Consider the following 21,350-nt stretch of genomic DNA (forward strand, 5'->3'; position numbering starts at 1 on the left):
TAAGGCTGTCACGTGATACTTTTTTTTCTCGACGTTTTATCAATATTATCACGTGGCTAAATGTTGTTTGTTTACCATTGGTGAATGAGGTCCATTCTTTTCACTAGACAATAGTTGTGTCCAGTGGATGTCTCTCTCACGTTTATATTCTTCATGTGTAAATTTTTATGCGCTACATAGGTTGTCTCCACATTGACCGTCTCTGTGTCTACCACTGGCTTTGTCTACGTCACAGAAAATAATTTTATCAAGGTACGTTTCCGGGAAGATAATCTGAAGTCAATTATCTGAACCGTAACTTCCGTTACATTTGTTTTATGTACTCGTCTTCTTATAATATTTATTTGTATTACTATTCTGTGTGCTTTTTTTTGTTATAAAAGAAGACTAAAAGAAGTAAGTTTAAAAAACAACGAATTTCTCATTTATGAAGCTGATTACCTTTTGTAAGAGCGATTACTTTGCTCTCACTCACTGATGAAGGTACATTTAAAAAATTGCAAAATGAGAAACACGAGTATATTTTACCCCGTACCAGTGCCCTCCTCTTATCACTGCCTGAAAAAAAACTGGTTACGCCCATGTATAAATTTATTCAGAGTATAGAAAATTCTACTTTGGTAATATAGATCCAGACTTGGAAACACTAAAAGACAGATCTAGTTAGAGATATAGTACTGATTTTTTGTATATTACTAAAACGTATAAATATATACATATGTGTATTGTCCCAAATTAGTTCTAGCTGTCCGGCTTATGATTTCTACACAAGACAGTGCGCGAAATCTTCGCGAACATCTATTTATTGATTTGCGGGAATTCCTACTGAAAGGTGTTTTAAAAAATTATAACGGTCTAACCAGAGTTTTCACTATGTGCCCAATTAGCAAGTATGTTTTTACCCCAAAGCTATAAATAAACTGTCAAATTTCACCAGTGCTATGAGCTCGGTTCTATTTGGTACCTAAACTGGGCGTTCTAGTTACATAGCTATTGACCTTTTCTTCTAACGACGAGGTTGAGATGCGTTTTATTTCCTAGAATACAAAATACTTAAATTTGACAATCGAAGAACAATTGTGAAAATAAATCACTTGTGAACAATAAGTTAAACCTTAAAACGTAGTTAAATATAAAATACAATAGTATATAAATTATCGAAAATAAAAAGAGTTAATGTTTTTTGTTCTCAATTTCCAACAATTTACTTAAACTAATTTTGTAACCTAAAGGTTGAACCAGGCTACGTGATAGGGTTGGTTCACACGTCCGGGGCTACAGTGCTAGGCAGAACCACGGGCACCAGTGACACCTACGATTTACAATTTGTGTCCAATACGTTGACAGTGGGAAGTACTCTGACCATCTCTTCTGGCACTAACACTTTCATTCGTCATGCATTCATTGCAGTTGCCTCCGCAGGCTCTAAGGTGAGATATCTTAAACTTCAGAAGGTTTGTATATTCTAGATTATCTGGGCTAATGAATGGTAAAATACTTCCTAAAGGATTATAGTTAACAAATAGTAAGTGTTGGTTTAAACGTGCAACTATTTTAACAATGTTTATATCAACTCACTTTGTCTGCCTGTCTGTCTGTTAAAAAGTAAGAACATTTATTTCTCCCACACCCATTCTCAGATCAAGCTTAAAATTTGCACTTTTTTTACTTCCTGAGAATACAATAATCAATAACAAAAAATCAATTAGTTAATTAACTATTGGTAATTACGTGTTTTTTTTTTTTTTGGTATCTCGAAAAATGGAAAGAAATTGTACTTGACAGATAGGTCAGGTATAAGTTAAAATAGTCCCCTTTATAATTTGCTTTAAAGTTTGAAACTAACAATAGAAAAACACTTCTCTATTACAGTGGTTGGTACATCGACTTGAGGAGGCTAGAGCCCTCTAGTTCGAATCCAGGTCGTTCAACTTTTTTAAAATAAATGCATTTAAAAGGCGATCGCGGTAATATACACATACATACCCCTTTCTTACTCCAGGGCCCCACCCCTTTCTCAACTGGTCCAGACAAGTGATAAGATCATAGCATATTGAGAAAGTTCAAAGCATGAAATTGCGCTTAACAAAAACAATTGGTAACAATATTTCTAATCGCACAGATTTATTATCTTATCTTATCTTATAAAATACAGACGTTACTTCAAAAAAAAAAAAAGAATATGATTACGTCATACGCGTCATGCTTTATTGTTAGTCTAGATGTATTACAAATTTAATTACATGACTGATCCAAATTAATTGATACAACTACGCTTAATATAAGCTTTGTTTTTGTAAAATATTTTTAAAAATATTTTCTTTTTTTTGATAAAAACATTAATATATAATTGAAACTCAGAAATCAGAATCTACTTTGAGATATTCTTAGACAAGCAGTGAAACAATCTTTTAACCCAGAACAACAGACTAACAAACATTTAGAATGACAGACTAGCACACATTTAGAATGACAAACAAACCTTCAGAATGACAGACTCACACACATTCAGAGATCGGCCACGGAAAAGATTTCAATATTTTGTTTTTTTAGCAATGTCACAATTCTTAATTAAATTAAAAACAAAACCTTGAAATTAAATTATTTATCCCATGTTCGACTTATTTACGAATGTAGATCTAAACTTTTTAAATTTACATTGAAAAGAGATATCCCATTTCATGGCATCGTACTTTAGCAGATAAGACAGAAGCAGGCTGATAGTCAATAACATTTGTAAACATTTATGACAACAATCCTGTTAAACTATGATTAAACTAACACATTTATAACATTGACAATTAAATAGTGAACAATAAAACTAAAGCCCTCACATTTTGTCCACGCAACTTTAAAGTCTGTCTATTACGCTTCGACAAATAGTTTATTGTACAAGAATGGTCTGAATACTTATTTCTTGGAATGCATCTCTTAAGTAATCTTTCAATTCAATAAAGCTCCTCCCCGAAATTTAAAATCCCAGTCTTCACCAGCAATTGAACCCGATATCACTCTTGATGCTTACGGCGCCTGAGTCCACCCAGCTCTATCCTGACATTAGATGGAGAAAAGTAAAGGCGATTGGTCGTTGTGCTCGTCACATGACACCCTTTACATCATCTACGCTATAGATCACAAGGTCAGAAAGTGGGGAAAATAATAAAAACAACCTTCTTTTGGTTTCCAATTTCTCAAAAGAAAGAAAAAAAAAACATTTGGGGTCAAGTGTGTAAAAGGTGTCAGCTTATGCCACATGTGTCGTGACTAGTAGCTACATGCATGGCCTTATGTATCTCAATGTAAAGTGTGAAGCTAAAGTCTTCGTTTTCTCTAAAACTTTCTCTTCTAGGTTAGCTTACCGTTTCGGTTCGAGACTCCTGGTCAATTTGTTCTAAACGTGGACATTGGCAGTCAGACGTTAGGGTCACAGTACAGGAGTAACACGTCTACCTCTGTGTTGGTCCTGGAAGGTGTGAATGCTACTATCATCTCTGGACCTCAGTTTGTGAAGACCGGCGTAGCGGTGACCTACTTAATCGAACCACATTCAGGTACGTAATGTCATAGACTCAATCCACAAACAAGGCTAGGGAGAAGCTAAGGATTGTAATAGTGGACATGCAACTTATAGAAAAAATGACGCAACTTATTGAAACAATGACGCAACTTATTGAAACAATGACGTAAATTATAGAAACAATGACGCAACTTATAGAAAAAAATGATGCAACTTATTGAAACAATGACGCAACTTATAGAAACAATGACGCAAGTATGTGTATCTAGATTTGGGATAGACTATTTTTATATTTAATGCCTAGAATTTTTTTCTGTCTTCATATGTTGAAATAGTCTTCAACAATGTACATATGTTTAGCCTTAGAACTAACCATGAATTCCGTTTAGGATCAATATCTGGTTTGCCTTGTAATATTCGTTGTTCCCTTCCCCCCCCCCCCAAAAAAAAAGTTTAAATAATGTTAATATCTAAATAGGCCAACAATCTGATTAGCATTAAAACTAAACCGTTTGTTGAACAGAACAGCATGGACGAGATTGTATGATTATTTACATATTATCTACCAGCCCATTCAAATATCCGTTGATTATTTCTCGGTTGTTTTTTTTCTTCTTGTCCAGTTAGGCTGCCTCAGATCCCTTTCTATTCTTAACTGCTTTCTTTTGTCTGCCTCTCTTTCTTCAACCTGGTAACGTGTCCAGACAACGGAATTGTGAACTAAGACTTTGATGAAGACAAAGTTATACTCGATGTCGTAAATGACTTTATGTGTAGGTTCTGATGTCTACTACAACTGGACATTCAGCGACAACACCACTTTCTTGGTGTCCAGGAACCGGACAGTCAGTCGCAGCTTCAATGTCAGGGGCGAGTACGAGGTCATGGTCACGACATACAACGGGGTGAGCAACAAGACTAACAGCTCGTACACCTACGTCCAGGATGAGATAACTGGACTGACTGTATCCAGCAACGCCACCGGTAAGACTCGTGTACCCACTGTCCCATATTTTTAAAGTACATCCATTGTGGATTTGAATTTAGGTTCGACTTGTTAAACTCCTTTTTGTTTGAGAATGACGAGCTGTGAACGATATGTTCATAATAATCAATTCATTGAATTCCCAAGAACATGAACAAATAATTCTGATAATAACAACGCCAGCCATCTAAACATTACAGCTACATCGACAAAACTTTCACCCAGCAGAAATCTAGTCTGTATGGAGGAAGGGTTGATTATGGTAGTAGAAGTAGATAGTTTGTACTTCATTGCTGCTTATATTCTTGATGAAACTATTGAAACCTGCCTTTTGCGTTGCTTTCCAAACACATGACTCGTAGCTGTAGATTTAGGGGGCCGCATTTGAGTTTGTGTTTCACACAAACTCTCTTTGTAATTTTGTTTACAATGCTTATATACTCCAAGTCGGTCTTTTTGTCTATCTGGTGAAAAGCTTGTACAAATTATTTCTCCCAGACTTACACCCATTCTCCGATCAAGTAGAAACTTTGTAGAGGCACTAATTGACGAGGACAATAAAAATCAATAAAAATTGGTTATTAATTAGTTGTTTGATATCAGCAAGGGAAATTAATACGTCCGTATTCACTGAGATATTGCTAAATATGTTGGTTTTTGTCCCCTTATATAATTGTATACGTTATTTCTCCCACACCCATTTTCTGGTCAAGTTGAAACTTTAAACAATTATCTATTGTACCTAACAAAACATCAAGCAATTAAAAATTAACTAATTATTCAAATAAGTGTTATTAATTATTATTAATAAATAAATGTGTTTGATATTGAAAAAGGGAAATAACGTCTACATTATTGAGATACATAGTTGTATGTGCGGAGTTCTTCCTCTTTGAAAAGCTTTTTTTTAAAAATGATTTTTAAATATTTTGCATGTTTTATTCATTTCTTTGGCCACTAAGTCTCTCCATAGATTTATCTGGTCACCACAACCATTAACTGCCCCACTTCTTAAACAATAGCACGCAGACAATACGTCGTGATCACCTGATTAAAACCTGAGTATTAAGCAGGATTCAGACCATCAGTCTGAAATCTTAGCGGTCTTTTGTTTACTGAACAACCATCGCACCCCCTACAACTTAATAATAGCCAGTAATAGACTGCTATTTGATTCCTCGGACAAAGTATTCCATATATGCTATTACACTTTAAAATTCTATTTATAGCTTTCTTATGCGCGTCCACATAGGACATTTGTGTGTTTCATAACCTAATTTAGTCATTAGGAGCTTATTCTGTACTTCACATTATTTGATATCTTTTTTTTTTTCGCGTTAGACAGTTTTGGGCTTTACTTCTAAGATCTGAACCTATCTTCTATCTTTTATGTCACATAGTCAGAGGACTGAACACAAGCATCACCGTTTCGCTAACTTCTGGCTCTAACTATACCTGCTTGTACAACTATGGTGATGGCTCGTCCCAACTGAGAACTGGCCTAATGGACAGACCAATAACCAATGTCACTTATGTGTAAGTAACACGTGCTGGCATGTCATAATTGAAAGTAGAACCACCTTAAAATGTTAAGACTGAACGTTTTTATGCATAGAAAGGAAAAGCTATCAATCGTATTACAAAAAAAGCTATACAAAAAGCTATACAAATGCATTATGACCCCACATCTTGCGCTACGCGGCTCAATGACGGCAAAACACAGGTATTAAGGCTGCATCTATTTTTTTCCCTTAGGTACACCTACGCTACGCCGGGTAACTACATCGTCAACATTACCTGCGTCAATGACGTCAGCAGCACGTGGAGAACGGTGGACGTGCAGGTGCAGGATCAGATCACCAACCTGATACTGCTGACAATGGGCGCCAACGTCAACACCCCCTTCAACATCGAGTGGACAATGGATGCCGGGACTAGCGTTACATTCACATTGACCTTCAATGGACAGCCAATAAGTAAGTCAACTTTGTTAGATTATGCAATCTAATCAGAGGTGCTTAGTTAATTCCGTATATCTTTGTTCAACTAAAATTAGGTCATATTTTTAAGAGCATTTATATTGAAACTTGAAGAGGGTTGGTGCCTACACAACAATCCTGTTTGTAGTTACCGTCTGCTAGACCATTAATTCATAAACAACTAAAAACAAGATTTTTTGTGTGTAAAACTAGCGGTTGGATCTGATTAGAATTATTATAATGGACTCCATTTGCTATAAATTAATCGGATTTAAATGTTCATTGTTACATCAGTGTATAGTAGCATTGATGTACATACTATGTTAGAACATAGAGTTTCTAAAGACATTGATTCTGTCACAAAGTTTGCTATGTAAGAAAGTTTACAAGTTTTATAAAGAACTAAAAAGTATTTTTTAAAAAGATCTTTTTATGTATATAGTGTATTATTTAAGTTCTTTTAAAATTTTAGGCTTATTTACAATTTAGCCCCTGGTTCTCCTTCTCCCCAGGCTTTAGTCCAGTGAGTCCTACAAGATGGAGAAGTGTTCAATTATCTGGACGCTCAGCCTCTGTTCTGCCACTCAGACTGACCGCCTCAAACTTAGTCAGTTATTACTACATGGACTCAAACTTCACCATCTTAACGGCCATAGTAAGCCCAACACTGACCACCACGGCCGTCAACGCTACCAGGCAAGTTAGGTTATATTAAATATAACTATCGCTCCTTCAAACAAGATTACCAATAATTACTAGTAGTTGTGGACTTAAGAAGTGTTCTCAAGCTTAAACCAGTGGCGCTTAACCTCTAGACGAAAACAAAAAAGTTCGTTTGCTCCTACTTAAGCCAGCTGCGGGTCTGGAGGAGCGTTGTAAGCTCCTACAGTAGGGCCGGGCAATATTTTAAGAATGTATTAAAAAAACAAAACTTAAAGGAATAAATTATTTCCCAATTGTCCTGAAGTCAATGATTTAAACGGAAGATTCACTACTCACACAGACATTATCATTCCTGAGCGCGACAAGGCAGAAGTCTTTTTTAGTCTAGAAATAGTAATGAAGTGAATACATTGGAATGATTTTCTTCAAGCGGAAGTACTTGAACATGTCCCTTCCTTAAGCAAGCAACCTTTGCACAGACGTTTGACGTGGCAACGAGCTATTGGTTAAAACATCCCACAGGTTGTGACGTCGCAGGTCATTGTTCAGTCCTTTTAGAACGATTGGTATCGGGTACGTCCACGATTCTTTCACTCTGATAGGTTTTTGTTCAAATCTTTCCCTTACCTTGACTAAAATCTTCTTTAATGACAAGCCCGTCCATTCTATGATGTTGTCTTCCCATCGCTTTCTCTGTCTACTTCCTCCTCTTTTTCTCGCTACTGTTCCCTGCAGGAAGGTCTTTGGGAGCTCAGAGGACCTCGTAATATGGCTATTCAGTTTAAGTTAACGTTTTTTTTAATACCGTGGACTGCAGGTATAGTGGGGTCTACTCTAATTGCAATGACTTTTTAGCAACAAGATCTAAATTTAGATTTCAGAATGTGTGTTGTTCCCTAGATGTATTAAAAATCTACATTTTAAAATGTTAATCCTGTTGAGTGTATCAGCTGATGCTAACTAAATGGTTGATTGAATATATTCTAATTGTTCTTCAGCCACGAGCCTATTGAGTTCACGGTAAACATGGCCGCCGGATCTGACGTCAACGTAACAATGGACTACGGCGACGGTTCTTACGAGAGCTTCGTGGCGCCCGTTGGATCCGACTGGACGAAACCTTACGTGTTTACGCACATCTTCACTAGTGGAGGCAGATTCACAATCACTGCCAACTTCAAAAACGCTGGAGGTAACAAATACTAACATACAATCTTTAGATGGTCGCTGCTTGTACGTTTATAGTAGATCTAAGAAATGCATCTGAAATGCGCGTCATGTTCCGATGTCATTGAGCAAGGGGAGTAATAATGAAGCATAGACCGGACATTATGAAGTGTTCATTTTAGAAAGCATCATGTAGAATTCCAGTATCTCATTAGTTTCGTTTTCTAGACACACATATGTCTTACACCGCTGTTGAGTAATGAATCCAAACCTCTCGAGCTGATAAGTTGATTGTTTTGGTACTAATTTGTCTTAATTTCTGGCTTTTCGGTGAATTGAATTTCTTGAAATAATAATAATAAGACTTGTCTTCGAGTCATCTGATTAGAAATTAATGCACTATTTCCTGTGGCTACGCAGCCCCAGCTGCGACCTACATATTTTGCCCCTACCAGCGTAGCCATAACCATTGTCCGCGGGTGGTCGATTTTGATTTTCTTTTCGCCGTCTACGTCTGTCCTCGGCAGCGGATTCTCTTGATATAAACAATTGACAAAAACATTTTCTCGAGGGTACAAATAGCATTCAAACGTGTAGCTAAATTTTGGATAAATTTTTCAATTTTCTCTCTTTGTTGCTATTCAAATCTTGTTTATTGTTTCCATTCTTACTCTTACACTGCTCTACGCCAAACTAACTTACTATTTAGTTACTAAATTGTGCATCAGTTATCGCGAACTTAAATTGTCTTGTCTTCAGGTTCCATCAATAGGAGTCTGCAGATCCTCATCCTTGTTGGAGTAGGCATCATTGATTGCGACCTACCAGATTACGCCCTCTACCACCCACCAGCGTATGTGAACCTGACCCTCTCAGCCCCTGTCATGCCTACAGAGCCATCACTGACCTTGAACTGGGGGGAACGGACCAGCAGAGACATCCTTTATTCTGTATGTCAGAATATATACACTATCGTACTATTCAATTCAAAAGACCTGATCAGAGTTTAAGTAAATTTAATTGAAACACGTTTTGATTTTTTTTTAACTATCTGATTCAGTTATTATTGTTAAAAATTCATATTTTTTTCATGATAGTGTAGATTTGTGTTAGTATAATCAGAAATCTAAATCACAATGTTAAGAAAATGACTTCTGTAATGAAAGATCAGTTGCTTACCAATGTAAGTAGAAAATATAGTTATATTTTTTGTTTTGTTTCTCGCTACAGCCTCTTCTGACACCAAACATTACTTTTCCTTATGAGTTTCGAGATACCGGGACCTTCATCGTAAAAGCTGAGCTTAAAAATTTAATGGGAACCAAACTATGCTGGAAGGTGAGTTTTACAATTTGAACCAAATGCAAATAGCCGGGAACAATGAAATGGGCGTCGCCGGTGGCTAATGCTAGGACACACAAACACAAAACATATATTTATATACTTTGGTTAAAACCTGTTAGCATGGTTAAATGTTCACTCTGACAATAGACAGAATCTCATGCTTTGGATGTGTGTGTCAATGGGGACATTTACGTTTAAAATGAATGGAGACAGGATTTTGATTCTTGATTGTTTCTACTTCATAGTTTACTATATCCAAACATCCAATTTTCCTTGAAATTTTGTTATCTCTAAGGTTTGCTAAGTTCTTTATAATAACTATGACTACAAGAATAGGTTGCTAAAGCGAAAGCGGTCTTGTGATCTAATTTTAACCGAGCGGCTAAAAATATCAAAACATGCAATTTTTTTTTTTTTACCGTCGAGTGGCTTACCAAATAGAGACAATAACAGCGGGCCAACAGAGTCTGCTTACGAGTTTATATGTTTAAAAGAGTAACTTTTTTGTCTTAGATTTTATACAGATAATTTCTTAGAATGTGACAACATTAAAATTAAATCACACAAAAAATGTGAGATAAAGTTTGAAGCTAATAGCGTTGTTACTATTTCTTCCAGAACATTACCGTTGTGGAGAAATTGTCTGGACCCTCATTCATTCTCCCGTTCAATAAAGCTGCAGTGAATTTACCTTTTGTGGTGAATTTTTGTTTGTTCCGGGGACCCAGTGAAGATTTGTGCAATCTGACCTTTGACTTTGGTAATGGTGCCAGACCTTTAACACTGCCAAGAAAAGGTAAGGGAACATCAATGCTTAACAAATAAATTAAAACATTGCGAAATGATCTTTTCTTATGGCAAAAGTTCCACAAAGAATTTTACATTTTTAAAATTATAATTTGATACATATATAATAAGCTAGTTTTACTCTATCTCTTTATATCAGAAAAATATAACATTTTAAATGTTAGCTCAAATATTATAGTGGATTAAAACTATGTTAATGAAGTCATTATATTTCAACAGTTGGAATGTTTTCTCAAAGGTTTTATTTCAGCAATATATAGTTACTGCCAAAGTGTTTAATTTAACAACATTTGATGTATCCGTATAACGATCTGAGAACTTATCTAGCAACTGGAAAGATAATACTTAGCAGTCTGTCTGTAAAAATATGTTAAGTTTATAAAAGTCTGTTTGATTTATATTGCTATCAACATTTAGGTCTCAAAACTGCACTTAGTAAGTATTGAACTCTATGTTTATTGAAATACAATGGCATGAGTTGATAAAATGGACAAAGGACATTAGGTAGACTTAACATGAGGTAATATAGTGGACATACGACTTGAGATTTGTACATATGATAGCATGAAACTTTTAGACTTAGCATAAGTAATTTAGTGTATATATAACTATGGGGGTGGTAGTTGAGTTTTAAAGCCCTTGGCTTCCGAATCGAGGGTCCCAGGTTCAAATCTCGGTGGAGATCGTCAGTTTGAATTTCGGGATTTTACAAACGCTCCTCAGTCCACCCAACTCTAAAGGTTAGACATTAATTGGGGAAAGTAAAGGCTGTTGGTCATTGTGCTGGCCCAGGGGTGGACTGGCTATATGGGCCGGTATGCAAATAGGACCACAGTAATCATCTTTTTTGAAATCACGTCTGTATTTGATAAGATAAGGGCCCAATGGATGCCAATAAGGCACGTATTAAATTGTAAAAGGTTTTATAGATTTCCTAATAAGAGGGGCCCTCTGAGCGAAGTATTTTTTTTTAAAAGTTTTACAGACTCTAATAAGGCTTTATAATTTAAACACATTTTCCGAAATAATGTAATAACTTGTAGACAGAGCTTCTTGATTCTAGTAGGGTTCATCTGTTTAGGCATACACACTTTGCGATTTAAAAGCAATTTAAAAGGCCTTATCAACCTTAACACAATGATGTAGAGGACAGGTAGACCTAGAATTGGATGTTCATCATATAATGTAACATTTATGAGCCGGATGGCATAGAAATGCCCGGACCGATTTTGACACCCAGTCCGCCCTTGTGCTGGCCCCATGACAACTTCCAGCCTTAACCACCGGTTATAGAAACAGATGACCTTTACATGAAAGGGTTACTGTACTTACTTAAGACTTTGATTTAGATGATTTTATTTATTAAAGCATGATCTGATATTGTGGACATGAAGCTTGAGATAGATGTTTACATATTATAGCATGCTTGCATAGAGTGGCCATCAGACTTCCGTTGGCTTGTAACATTAGTTGATGTAGTAGACAGTTGACGTCATGTCATAACAAACAACATGTCAACTACAGCTGAGTCTAATACATAACTGACACAAGACAGTACCGGTTAACATTACATACTGGCTTCAATGTTTTACATCGCTTCATTTCTTGTATACACTTCTGAATATGTTTCTATTAATACTTTGAAGATTGGAAATTAATATTTTAATTACAACTAAAAGGAGTGCTTCTGAAAATTTTCTCTCATTTTAAGCACTTTAAAAACAAAATGAACACTTTTGAGTTTGTCGTCTTTTTCTAATGACCCATAACTATATGGGGCAACAGCACACAGTTTGATTATAGGGCAATCTCTCTTTTGTAGTCTTATTATTAAAGCACTTGTTTTGTTTACTGAGTCACAGCCACGTTTTTCATTCTAGGGTGATGAATTTTAATTAACCGGCAACACATTTTAGATTTTTTTCCATGCTACTTAAAAATTAATTTCTAGATGTGAATTAATAAAGTCTCCACTTTTGACTTTAATTGACCACAGTGTATTTAAGTTGCAAGAGTTTAAACTTTATATTTGACTACAGTGAGTTAAAGATGCAAGAGCTTAAATTTATATTTGACTACAGTGAGTTAAAGATGCAAGAGCTTAAACTTTATATTTGACTACAGTGAGTTAAAGATGCAAGAGTTTAAACTCAGACTTGCATCCCATTATCAAAATATCCTGAAGAGCTATAAAGAATGAGAGTTTGCAGGGCTATGAAACTCTGTCATCTCATCTATTGGAAGTGTATTCCATAAGAATAGGTGTGTGACTGGAAGAGTCTTAAGGATATTGTTGTATGTCCCACAAGCAGCAACACAATAAGAATATCTAGTGTGAAGAGACAAATATCAAGAAAAGTTTAATCTTTAAGTGCATTAAATCCATTTTTTTAAAGGTTTTATTCATTATCAATGAAGTTTGTTTGAATACTTAAACCTAGATATTAAGCTAGCTGTTAGCATGTTTCTGCTGCACAGAAGACAGGAGGTGCTGATGCATTTTAAAATGTTTACGCTATTTTATCTGCACTTGTTAGCACTTTAAAATCAAAGTTTTAAGCTCGGTCGTTTGTAGCTCCAAATAGTTTATAAATATTTACTTGGCAACAGTCACATTTCAATGTTCCATCCATGAATAGTAGAGTTACCTTCCTTGACTAGTTGATGCATTTATTTCAAACTCTCTCACTCTTTTTTTTTATAATCGTTTTCTGAATGAAGTCTACTTTATATCGCTTCCTTATTGCTTCATGTCACTTTCTCTTCTTTTTCTATTTTACTGTATTTTATTTCTTAAAGAAAGCCAATCGGATCTTGAAAATAATCATAAAAACTAACATTTTCTTCTTTCACTTTCTTCTGAAAATAATCAATATACATGAAAACAAAGTGTCCAGCACAATTTTATAAAATTAATGTTTTCTTTTTTTTTTATTTCTTTTTTTTTAATTTTTCAAAAGCATTTTTTGTGAACATATCACCATTTTTTAATCTTATCACTCACCAACCAACATTATTTTTTAATGTTTTCGATATTATAAATTCATACAAAATTCTTTATTTAAAAAAAAATCATATTATTTTTATTCAGACAACTATAAAGTTTCCAAGAAATATACGAAAAACATTAATCAATTTCTTTTTAAAGATTAAAATCCATACATCCACTTCATTCCTAGGCTTAAAATAATTGCTAATAAACTGCTGTAATTATACAGTCTAATCAAATTAGAACATACTCATTCAAGTATAGTGGAGTAAGTATACAAACAACTGTAAAATTTTATCGGATCATTTGTATGTAAAATGTTCTACAACATACAAATATTGTAGGTTTAAAGATTTTAATATTAAATACAAAAGATTTCGTTTTTTTATCTCTCTCTCTCTCTCTCTCTCTCTCTGTCTCTCTCTCTCGCTGTCACTCTCTCTGTCTCTCTGTCTCTCTCTCTCTGTCTCTCTGTCTCTCTCTCTCTCTGTCTCTTTCTCTCTCTCTGTCTCTCTCTCTGTCTCTCTCTCTCTCTCTCTCTCTCTCGCTGTCACTCAATCTCTTTCTTTCTTTCTTATCCCCATTTTCTTTATTTTTCAATTTTTTTTAATCTAAATTTTTCTTTTCATCTCTTATTTATTTCTCTCTCTCTCTCTCTCTTGTCTGTCTTACTTTTTGGATTTTATTTAATTGAACTGTAATTATAATGTATGTAATTGCTCTTATTATGTGAAGCTCACTAAAGAGCAAGAAGTGGATGTGACAAATCCCCCCCGCCCCCCATACGAGTCGTCTTTCAGATTCCTTTCTCTTCCAGTTGCCTTCCAGTGAATGCGTTCTGTTCGAGTCCACTATTCAAGCTATTTATACAACTGTTTTTTTTTCAAATACTATTTAAAGTTTATTCGCATGCAAGCATCCAATATATTTTTCAATTATTCATTGCACGATTCATTGTGACAACTTATATTGCAGCAAATTTAATGATAGAATCTGCATGCTTGAATATCTTCACCTACAAATATTTAGATTTGAACATGTTCGTAGATCCATTGCAAATGCATGACAGAGTTAAAACGCATAAAAAGAGTTTGCTATAAACCAAGATTTTCTGAACATAAACCAAACACAATGTCAACTTCTTAGAGAATATGAAGTAAGCAAATGAAAACCATGACGCAAGCTCGTATGTTTGGTACTCTCAACGACGGAACAGACTTATATTGTTATAGGCACACTTTAAATAGTTTTTTTCTAAATTAAAAATATTTCTAGAAGTACAATGGAGTTCCTATAATTCGAACATTTGCTATTCATACGAAGGTTCGCTTAATACAAACCGAAAATACGATATTTAAGGAATAAAAAAAAACTAAGATAGAGTAGTGACCAAGTGTATTGAATGCTAAAAATTACAGAAAGTTTCAACGATCGACAGTGTAATGAACATAACAGAACAATGCTGTATGTGGTTCCAGACTATATTAAAACAATGCCCAGGCTTTCATCTCGCTTACCTGCGCTATATGTTACGGGAGTGTCTCCAAAGTAGGGGCTCCACCGTCACATGTCAACTAGTTCTATAAGATGAACCCTAGTCGTTACGACTGAAGGAGGCCAACTGAAACTCTATTGGTTTAAAAAAAAAAGTCTGTTACATTTTGTGTCGAGGTGAAGCCAAATCACTCCAACTCCACTGGGGTGGAGGCGGACTTTTACGTAGCTTTGCGCTACATTAAAGATAGTAGCAGCGTCCGAGTGGGATACCCTCCGCGTGCTGTCGCCTTTATGTAAGTCCACGTGGTGTTTCATAATGATGTTTATTTCAGTAATACTATCGCTTAGACCGAAATGTCCCAATCATGTCGGATTATCAGGAAGTAAATTAAATTATGTCCAAACTTTCCTCTGAAACATCTTCGATGTCATTAGTCATAATTCCTGATGTTGACCTTATTGTATGACTTCACATCTAAACAAGCCAACCTCCAGTAATAAAATAACATTTCTTGGACGCTAAATGTTTTGGACGCTCAGAGCTTGGGCTTACTCCGATGTAAATAGATCGAGTTTATAGCTCGAAGCTATCGCTAATTGGCCTTGTTAGTTAGATTTAAAATTAAATATTCATTTACTACCGAGATATTTTCTGCTATCTTTTCGGCGCTACATCTTTGTTTCTTGTTTAATTTAAATATTATTTTCTTATTGTATTCAACAACGAAACAATTTATCAATTATGTGAGCTTTATAAAAATCAAATCATTGCCAGGCCAGGGTAAAGACGGCTGTGACACACAAAACGTGACATATACATCTAAGACCAGTTATAATCTCACTGTCACTGCCAACACCCCGCTGGAGAATGTCACGTCTTCGGTGAATGTCATTGTCATCAACGGTATCAGAGACATTGACATCGATGCCACTACCAATGGGGATGTCACATTTGGAAGTAGGTCATTTTGACATTTTGTGTGTGCTCTCAAAGCTTGACGTAAGTGTATTTTCTATTACAGTTATTCAGTACTTCTGCTACCATTAAATCTTACCCATAAATCCCAAAACAAAATATGACGCAGAAAACTATGTCCTGACTTTTAAGGTAATAGTCCTAAAGTATGACCTCAGTGTCTTGAAGTACTAACTATCTACGAAGTCGAAAGAAAGCGATATCTTCATGTAATGTAATAATGTTTACAGTAAAACTTATTTGAAAGTAGCTGCATATGAAGTTAATGAAGCTCTTTGTGAGGACGTGGCGGTAGAGTAGTTAAGCGCTTGGCCCCCGAACCTGTGGGCCTGGGTTCGAGTCTCGACGATTTTGAATTTCGGGTTTTTTAGGGTGTCCCTGAGATCACCCAACTTGGGGATTGTAAAGACAGTTAACCGTTGGGCCAGAGGAACTTAAAATCATCTGCCGTATAGATCGCAAGGTCTGAAAAGGGGAACTTTACTTTTTTTTTACCTAGGAATATTCAGTTTTAAAGTGTAGAAAGAGATAATTTATCAACATAACATTGGTTGGTCGTTGTGATGGCCACATGACACCCTGCTCGTCAACTGTTGGCCAAATAAACAGATTACCTTAACGTCATCTGCCCAATAGATCGCAAGTTCTAAAAGGGGAAATATCTGCTGTGAGTCGTTAGAGTTGTTATGTCAAATTATACATCTTATTAGGAAGCAACGACTTGAGAAATATAGTTAAAAACTTCAGAAAGGATTTCTAATTGTCTGTGGCTAGAACCACGATAATATACTATACAGCATGAGGGGGGGGGGCGGTATCGAACAAGGGAAAGAAATCGTACTCGACATATATGGTGGTATAAGTTGAATTAGTCCCCTTGACGAGGCTTGAGATCTGAGTGAACACGTTTTTTGTAATACTTTTAAAAAATCGATCATAGTAACATTTACGTAGATACCCCCTACTCCCCATCCCTTAAATTAATGACCAATATATTATTGTCCAATATATTCTCTTACAAAGGCACACTTTTTTTTCTTATCGAAAAGCTAACACCACACTAACTGTCACCTTCACGGGAAAAGTTCTTCCTGACGACGCCAGCATCAGCATCGACTATGGTGATGGCACACCTCAAGAGACTTACAGCTTTATTCCAAAACTGGTTGTGAGTCGTCCGTATGCCAAAGATGGTCTGTTTAGAACCAACATCTCTGTCTACAATGATGCCACCATGGTCAATAAAACAGTCCAGGTAAAAGACCAACCAAACCTTGGTTAATATGCATGACTAAATGCATGACGCGTAGGACGTAATCATCTTCTTTTTTGAAGTAACGTCTGTATCATATAAGATAAGAAGATAAGATATTGAGACGTTTAATATGTTGGACAAGAACACACAACTAGAGATTTTCAAACATTGCAGAAAACTTATAACTAGCAAGCTTTTTTTTATATATCTTGTGTACATTGTCACAGAAGTATTGATAACAAAATGCTTTTAAAACATTTCTTAATAAAATAAATGTACTTTTTAGCAGTCTGGTCAAGTCTACATACGAAAACATTTTGTTCTGAACGTTTAAAGCTAAGTCTGTGGTAGATGATTGTACTAAACATCCGACCACTACAAGTCAGTCTAGATATTTTAGTTCAAGACATAGGTGCACGAGCATATGTACTCTTACATTGTTTGATGAAAAAATGCCGTCCTAAGGTGGAGTAATTAATGTTTAGATTTTGCATCTGATTCTGGTACAATTAAAACGAATACATATATTTCATTTATAGGTTTAAGTTGAGCTCCAAACTTTTGAAAATAAACCTTTCTCTCAGATTTCTGTCAAAATTATGCAGAGCTCGTATCTATAGTGGGATTTAAATCGCCTTCAATCAAAATTGAGGCACATCGCAGAACAGACAACATGTATGTGAAACAGAAAACATGTATGTAAAACAGAAAACATGTATGTGAAACAGAAAACATGTATGTGAAACAGAAAACATGTATGTGAAACAGAAAACATGTGTGTGAAACAGACAACATGTATGTGAAACAGAAAACATGTATGTGAAACAGACAACATGTATGTGAAACAGAAAACATGTATGTGAAACAGACAACATGTATGTGAAACAGAAAAAAAAGCCTAATTTAAAATCATTTTAAAAACTCCATACCCGTGATCCCATAATCCCATAGTTTGTTACTTCAAGAAAGTTGACTTTTGTTTTTTCTTTTCACTGGAACCCTTTTTATATATCTTCCAACTTAACTACCCCCTTCCCCCCCCCCCCACGCGCCCCATATTACGCTCCTCTCCAGACTAAACGCTATTAGACTCGTGAATCCTAATAACCACTATGGACGAAATACCTTTAACTCGCTCCTCCAATAAAACAGTGCGAATGGAACATCCGTTATCACAACTAAGACATACAAGACTACGCCATTGTAACAGTTACTTCTCTTCTACTTTCCAGGTTGGCGTTTATCAGAATTTCCAGAACCTGAGACCCCTGGTCTTCTATTTAGCAGACAAACCCCCCAACGCCACTCTCTATGGTTTCAACAATTTGTCACAATTGTATCCACATAACAAGGATCTCTACTTCCGGTTGGTGGATGACAACAATGGTAAGGCAACGCTTTATTGTTTTGATTCATATATTAGGATCGATGCACCCGGGTACGCTGTTCTGCCTCATCGTGGCACCCGGGTGGAAACGACCATTAGAGGAAGTGGTTAGGCTAAATGAATGTCGAAACAAAACCACCAGTGAGAGTTTCCAAGGGTAGGCGAGAGCTTACCTATTGCACGGCGAAGGGGTTGAAATAGAGCTCTCATGATCCTGTCGATAATCCATGCGCCATTCCTCAAGGGACCGTTACATTAATGGCGAGTTCCCCCATGGTTAGCTTGGTACATCATAGGAAAATGGCGGAGGTTCCCGGTGCACTCGGCCTTCGGCCGTGTCTAGCCCATGCGTTGGGGGCCAGATGCATTGGAAATAGCAATGCTTTACATAGGCATTGACTTGGGTCTGTTCCAGACAGAACTGTGTGTTCACACAGGTTTTTTTTTTTACTGTTTGACGCTCAAACAGGTTTTTTTTTCAAACTTAGAGCTCGAAGAGCCTTCGGCTCAGCTCTTAAGACGATCAATCGGATCGATGCATGATGATTGGTCCCCCTAGTCCAAACAGAAGGACAGGGGAGGGAAGCAGGTAGGGTCGAACTTAGAACCATCATGACAACAGTCGGAGGCGACACCACATGACCGGACGCGATACCACGTGAAGGTAACAACCATCTGTTTTAGACGGTTCGGGGTTTAACTTAGTTTTAGGTGGAAACACTTTTTGTTTTTGTCCTAATCGATGTGTCCTATATGGCTTATGCTATTCCCTTTTTTGTGGCACTTGGTCTATGCATTTAAACTCCCCAATTAGAGAATATCATCCCAAAGTTTATTGAAATAATAATTTATCCAAAAAAGTGATTGATAACTGCCAAACTTAAGACTATTTTAGTGTTCTGCTTTAAGTCATAGTAATGGAGGTGCTAGATTTTAATGATATTACTGTGTGTGGTCAACCGTGACACACGGTTAAGTGTTGGGTATCGGAGAGTTAGGGGACTTGCGGGAAGTGACGAGTGTGTAAACAAGAAGTGAGGATGTCATCTAGTGAAGTTGGTGATCTGTATATAATGTTTGCCGTTGTGTTGAAATGCTTCACAATTAAAAAGGCACTTTAAACGTAAAGGGACTTGTTTCTTCACACATATGTTCAAAGTTATAGCCAAGTAAACAGCAAATATTTTTTTCAAACTAATTGTTCTTCAAGCTACTCGTTTTTCAAACTACTTGCTTTTAAAAAAATACTTGTTTTCAAACTTCTTCTGTTTCAAACTATATATTTCTCGCACACAGCTTATGCCTCGTTCTATAACCTGACTGTAAGTGATTCGACTGGGACCAACCTTACAGCTACATATAACACCTCTGTCTTCAGCTACAACTTTCCAGCGGTTTGTATGAATCAGTACATATTGTTCAATGAAACTAGTTTAAATGTGTTTGATTATAGTCTTACGTAACAAAAATACGTTGCTTGTCCGAGGCTCTATACGAGGAACCAAACAAATATAAAGAAAGAAAAACCAACCTCATATAACCTCACATAGAATATACATGAAGAGCTAAAGAAATGGAAATGGTTTTTCTGGCCTTTATTAGTTTTCTTTGGTTTCGAAACCAACATATAATGTTTTCTTTTTTTTTGTATCTTCACAGTAATTACTTATTTAAAAATAGTAGCATTATTATCTCCAATGTTAATTAAAAATTAACGTTTCAAATATGACTTTTTATGTGTATCGAAAAAGGTTCTGAAAAGCTTTTGTCATTTTAAATGAAAATGATTTAAAAAAAAAACAACATAATTCATCTCAGTATTTAGTGTTAGTTACATGACATCTACATGAGCGGTACGAGGTTCAAATCCTGGTGAAGATTTTGAATTTCTGGATCTTCGGACGCCTCTGAGAGACACCTTCGTTAACTGTAGGCCACAGAAACAGAAGGCCTTAACATCATCTTCTCCTGAGACCACAAGGTCTGAAATGGGAACTTTATTTTTTTTATATGACCTCTACAAGGGTAAAAGTCATCTCAGCATTTAGGGTTAGTTACCCCCTCCTCTTTCTACTGTTACAAATCAGAATGATAGAGGAGAATGTACATAATTTATTTGTCACTGTCACTGTGAGCATGAACAATGCTGTCATTCATTAAAGTGTTAACAGCTGGGCATTTTATGTGTTGTTTTTTTTCTTCAACAGTCTGGCCAGTATACAGTCTATATCACAGCATGGAACCCGCTTTTCTCGGCAGACATTGTTCCGAAACAATTAAAGTTCTTTGAAATGATTCAAGGGTTTGTGTTTGACGAAAACAGCACACAGTCAACGGTTGGTTGACTTCATTTTGTGATTTTCCCTGACAGAAGAATACATATCAAACACAACCACTTTAGAGCAACAGTACAAGCAACATTAAAAGAAAGTTAAAAAAAAAAAATTCCTGATAAAAAGACAATTTCTAATGACTTTTTGTAAGAGCGATTATTTTAAACATAATAACTAACAATAGATAAATTTTTAAAAAAGAAACGTGCCCCAGCCTCCCTTCCCCCCCCTACCCACGAACAAAAAGAGAGTATATCAAATAATAATACTAGGCCTATATATATCCAGACTTACAAGTCTGTGCGCAAAATGTTCCTGAACATCTATGTATTTTTTCAAAACTCTTGAATGAATGTGGCCTACATAAAGATATACCCGAACACGTGTCTGTTCAAGATATAAACTATTAACACCAAATTTAATTGTAGAAGATAATATTTAAAAAAATTAA

At 35.8% G+C, this 21,350-nt stretch overlaps 1 protein-coding gene across 3 annotated transcripts in view; it reads left to right on the forward strand.

The window, feature by feature from the left end:
• The window catches only part of LOC106077240 (uncharacterized), a 107,775-nt gene that overhangs the window by 35,830 nt on the left and 50,595 nt on the right, over positions 1-21,350 (forward strand). For 2 of the 3 annotated variants that reach the window (XM_056021082.1, XM_056021084.1), the window contains exons 9-25: positions 181-252; positions 1,233-1,430; positions 3,350-3,551; positions 4,295-4,501; positions 5,903-6,038; positions 6,258-6,478; positions 6,994-7,177; positions 8,143-8,336; positions 9,071-9,261; positions 9,542-9,649; positions 10,274-10,451; positions 10,880-10,897; positions 15,724-15,906; positions 16,974-17,179; positions 18,412-18,565; positions 19,863-19,960; positions 20,774-20,902. In XM_056021082.1, coding sequence (XP_055877057.1) covers positions 181-252; positions 1,233-1,430; positions 3,350-3,551; positions 4,295-4,501; positions 5,903-6,038; positions 6,258-6,478; positions 6,994-7,177; positions 8,143-8,336; positions 9,071-9,261; positions 9,542-9,649; positions 10,274-10,451; positions 10,880-10,897; positions 15,724-15,906; positions 16,974-17,179; positions 18,412-18,565; positions 19,863-19,960; positions 20,774-20,902 — 2,679 coding nt within the window. The remainder of the gene's footprint in view (positions 1-180; positions 253-1,232; positions 1,431-3,349; positions 3,552-4,294; positions 4,502-5,902; positions 6,039-6,257; positions 6,479-6,993; positions 7,178-8,142; positions 8,337-9,070; positions 9,262-9,541; positions 9,650-10,273; positions 10,452-10,879; positions 10,898-15,723; positions 15,907-16,973; positions 17,180-18,411; positions 18,566-19,862; positions 19,961-20,773; positions 20,903-21,350) is intronic. The other variant, XM_056021083.1, reaches the window with a different exon arrangement.

Source organism: Biomphalaria glabrata, chromosome 2, assembly GCF_947242115.1.
Source record: "Biomphalaria glabrata chromosome 2, xgBioGlab47.1, whole genome shotgun sequence".
NCBI classification, from domain to species: Eukaryota; Metazoa; Mollusca; class Gastropoda; family Planorbidae; genus Biomphalaria; species Biomphalaria glabrata.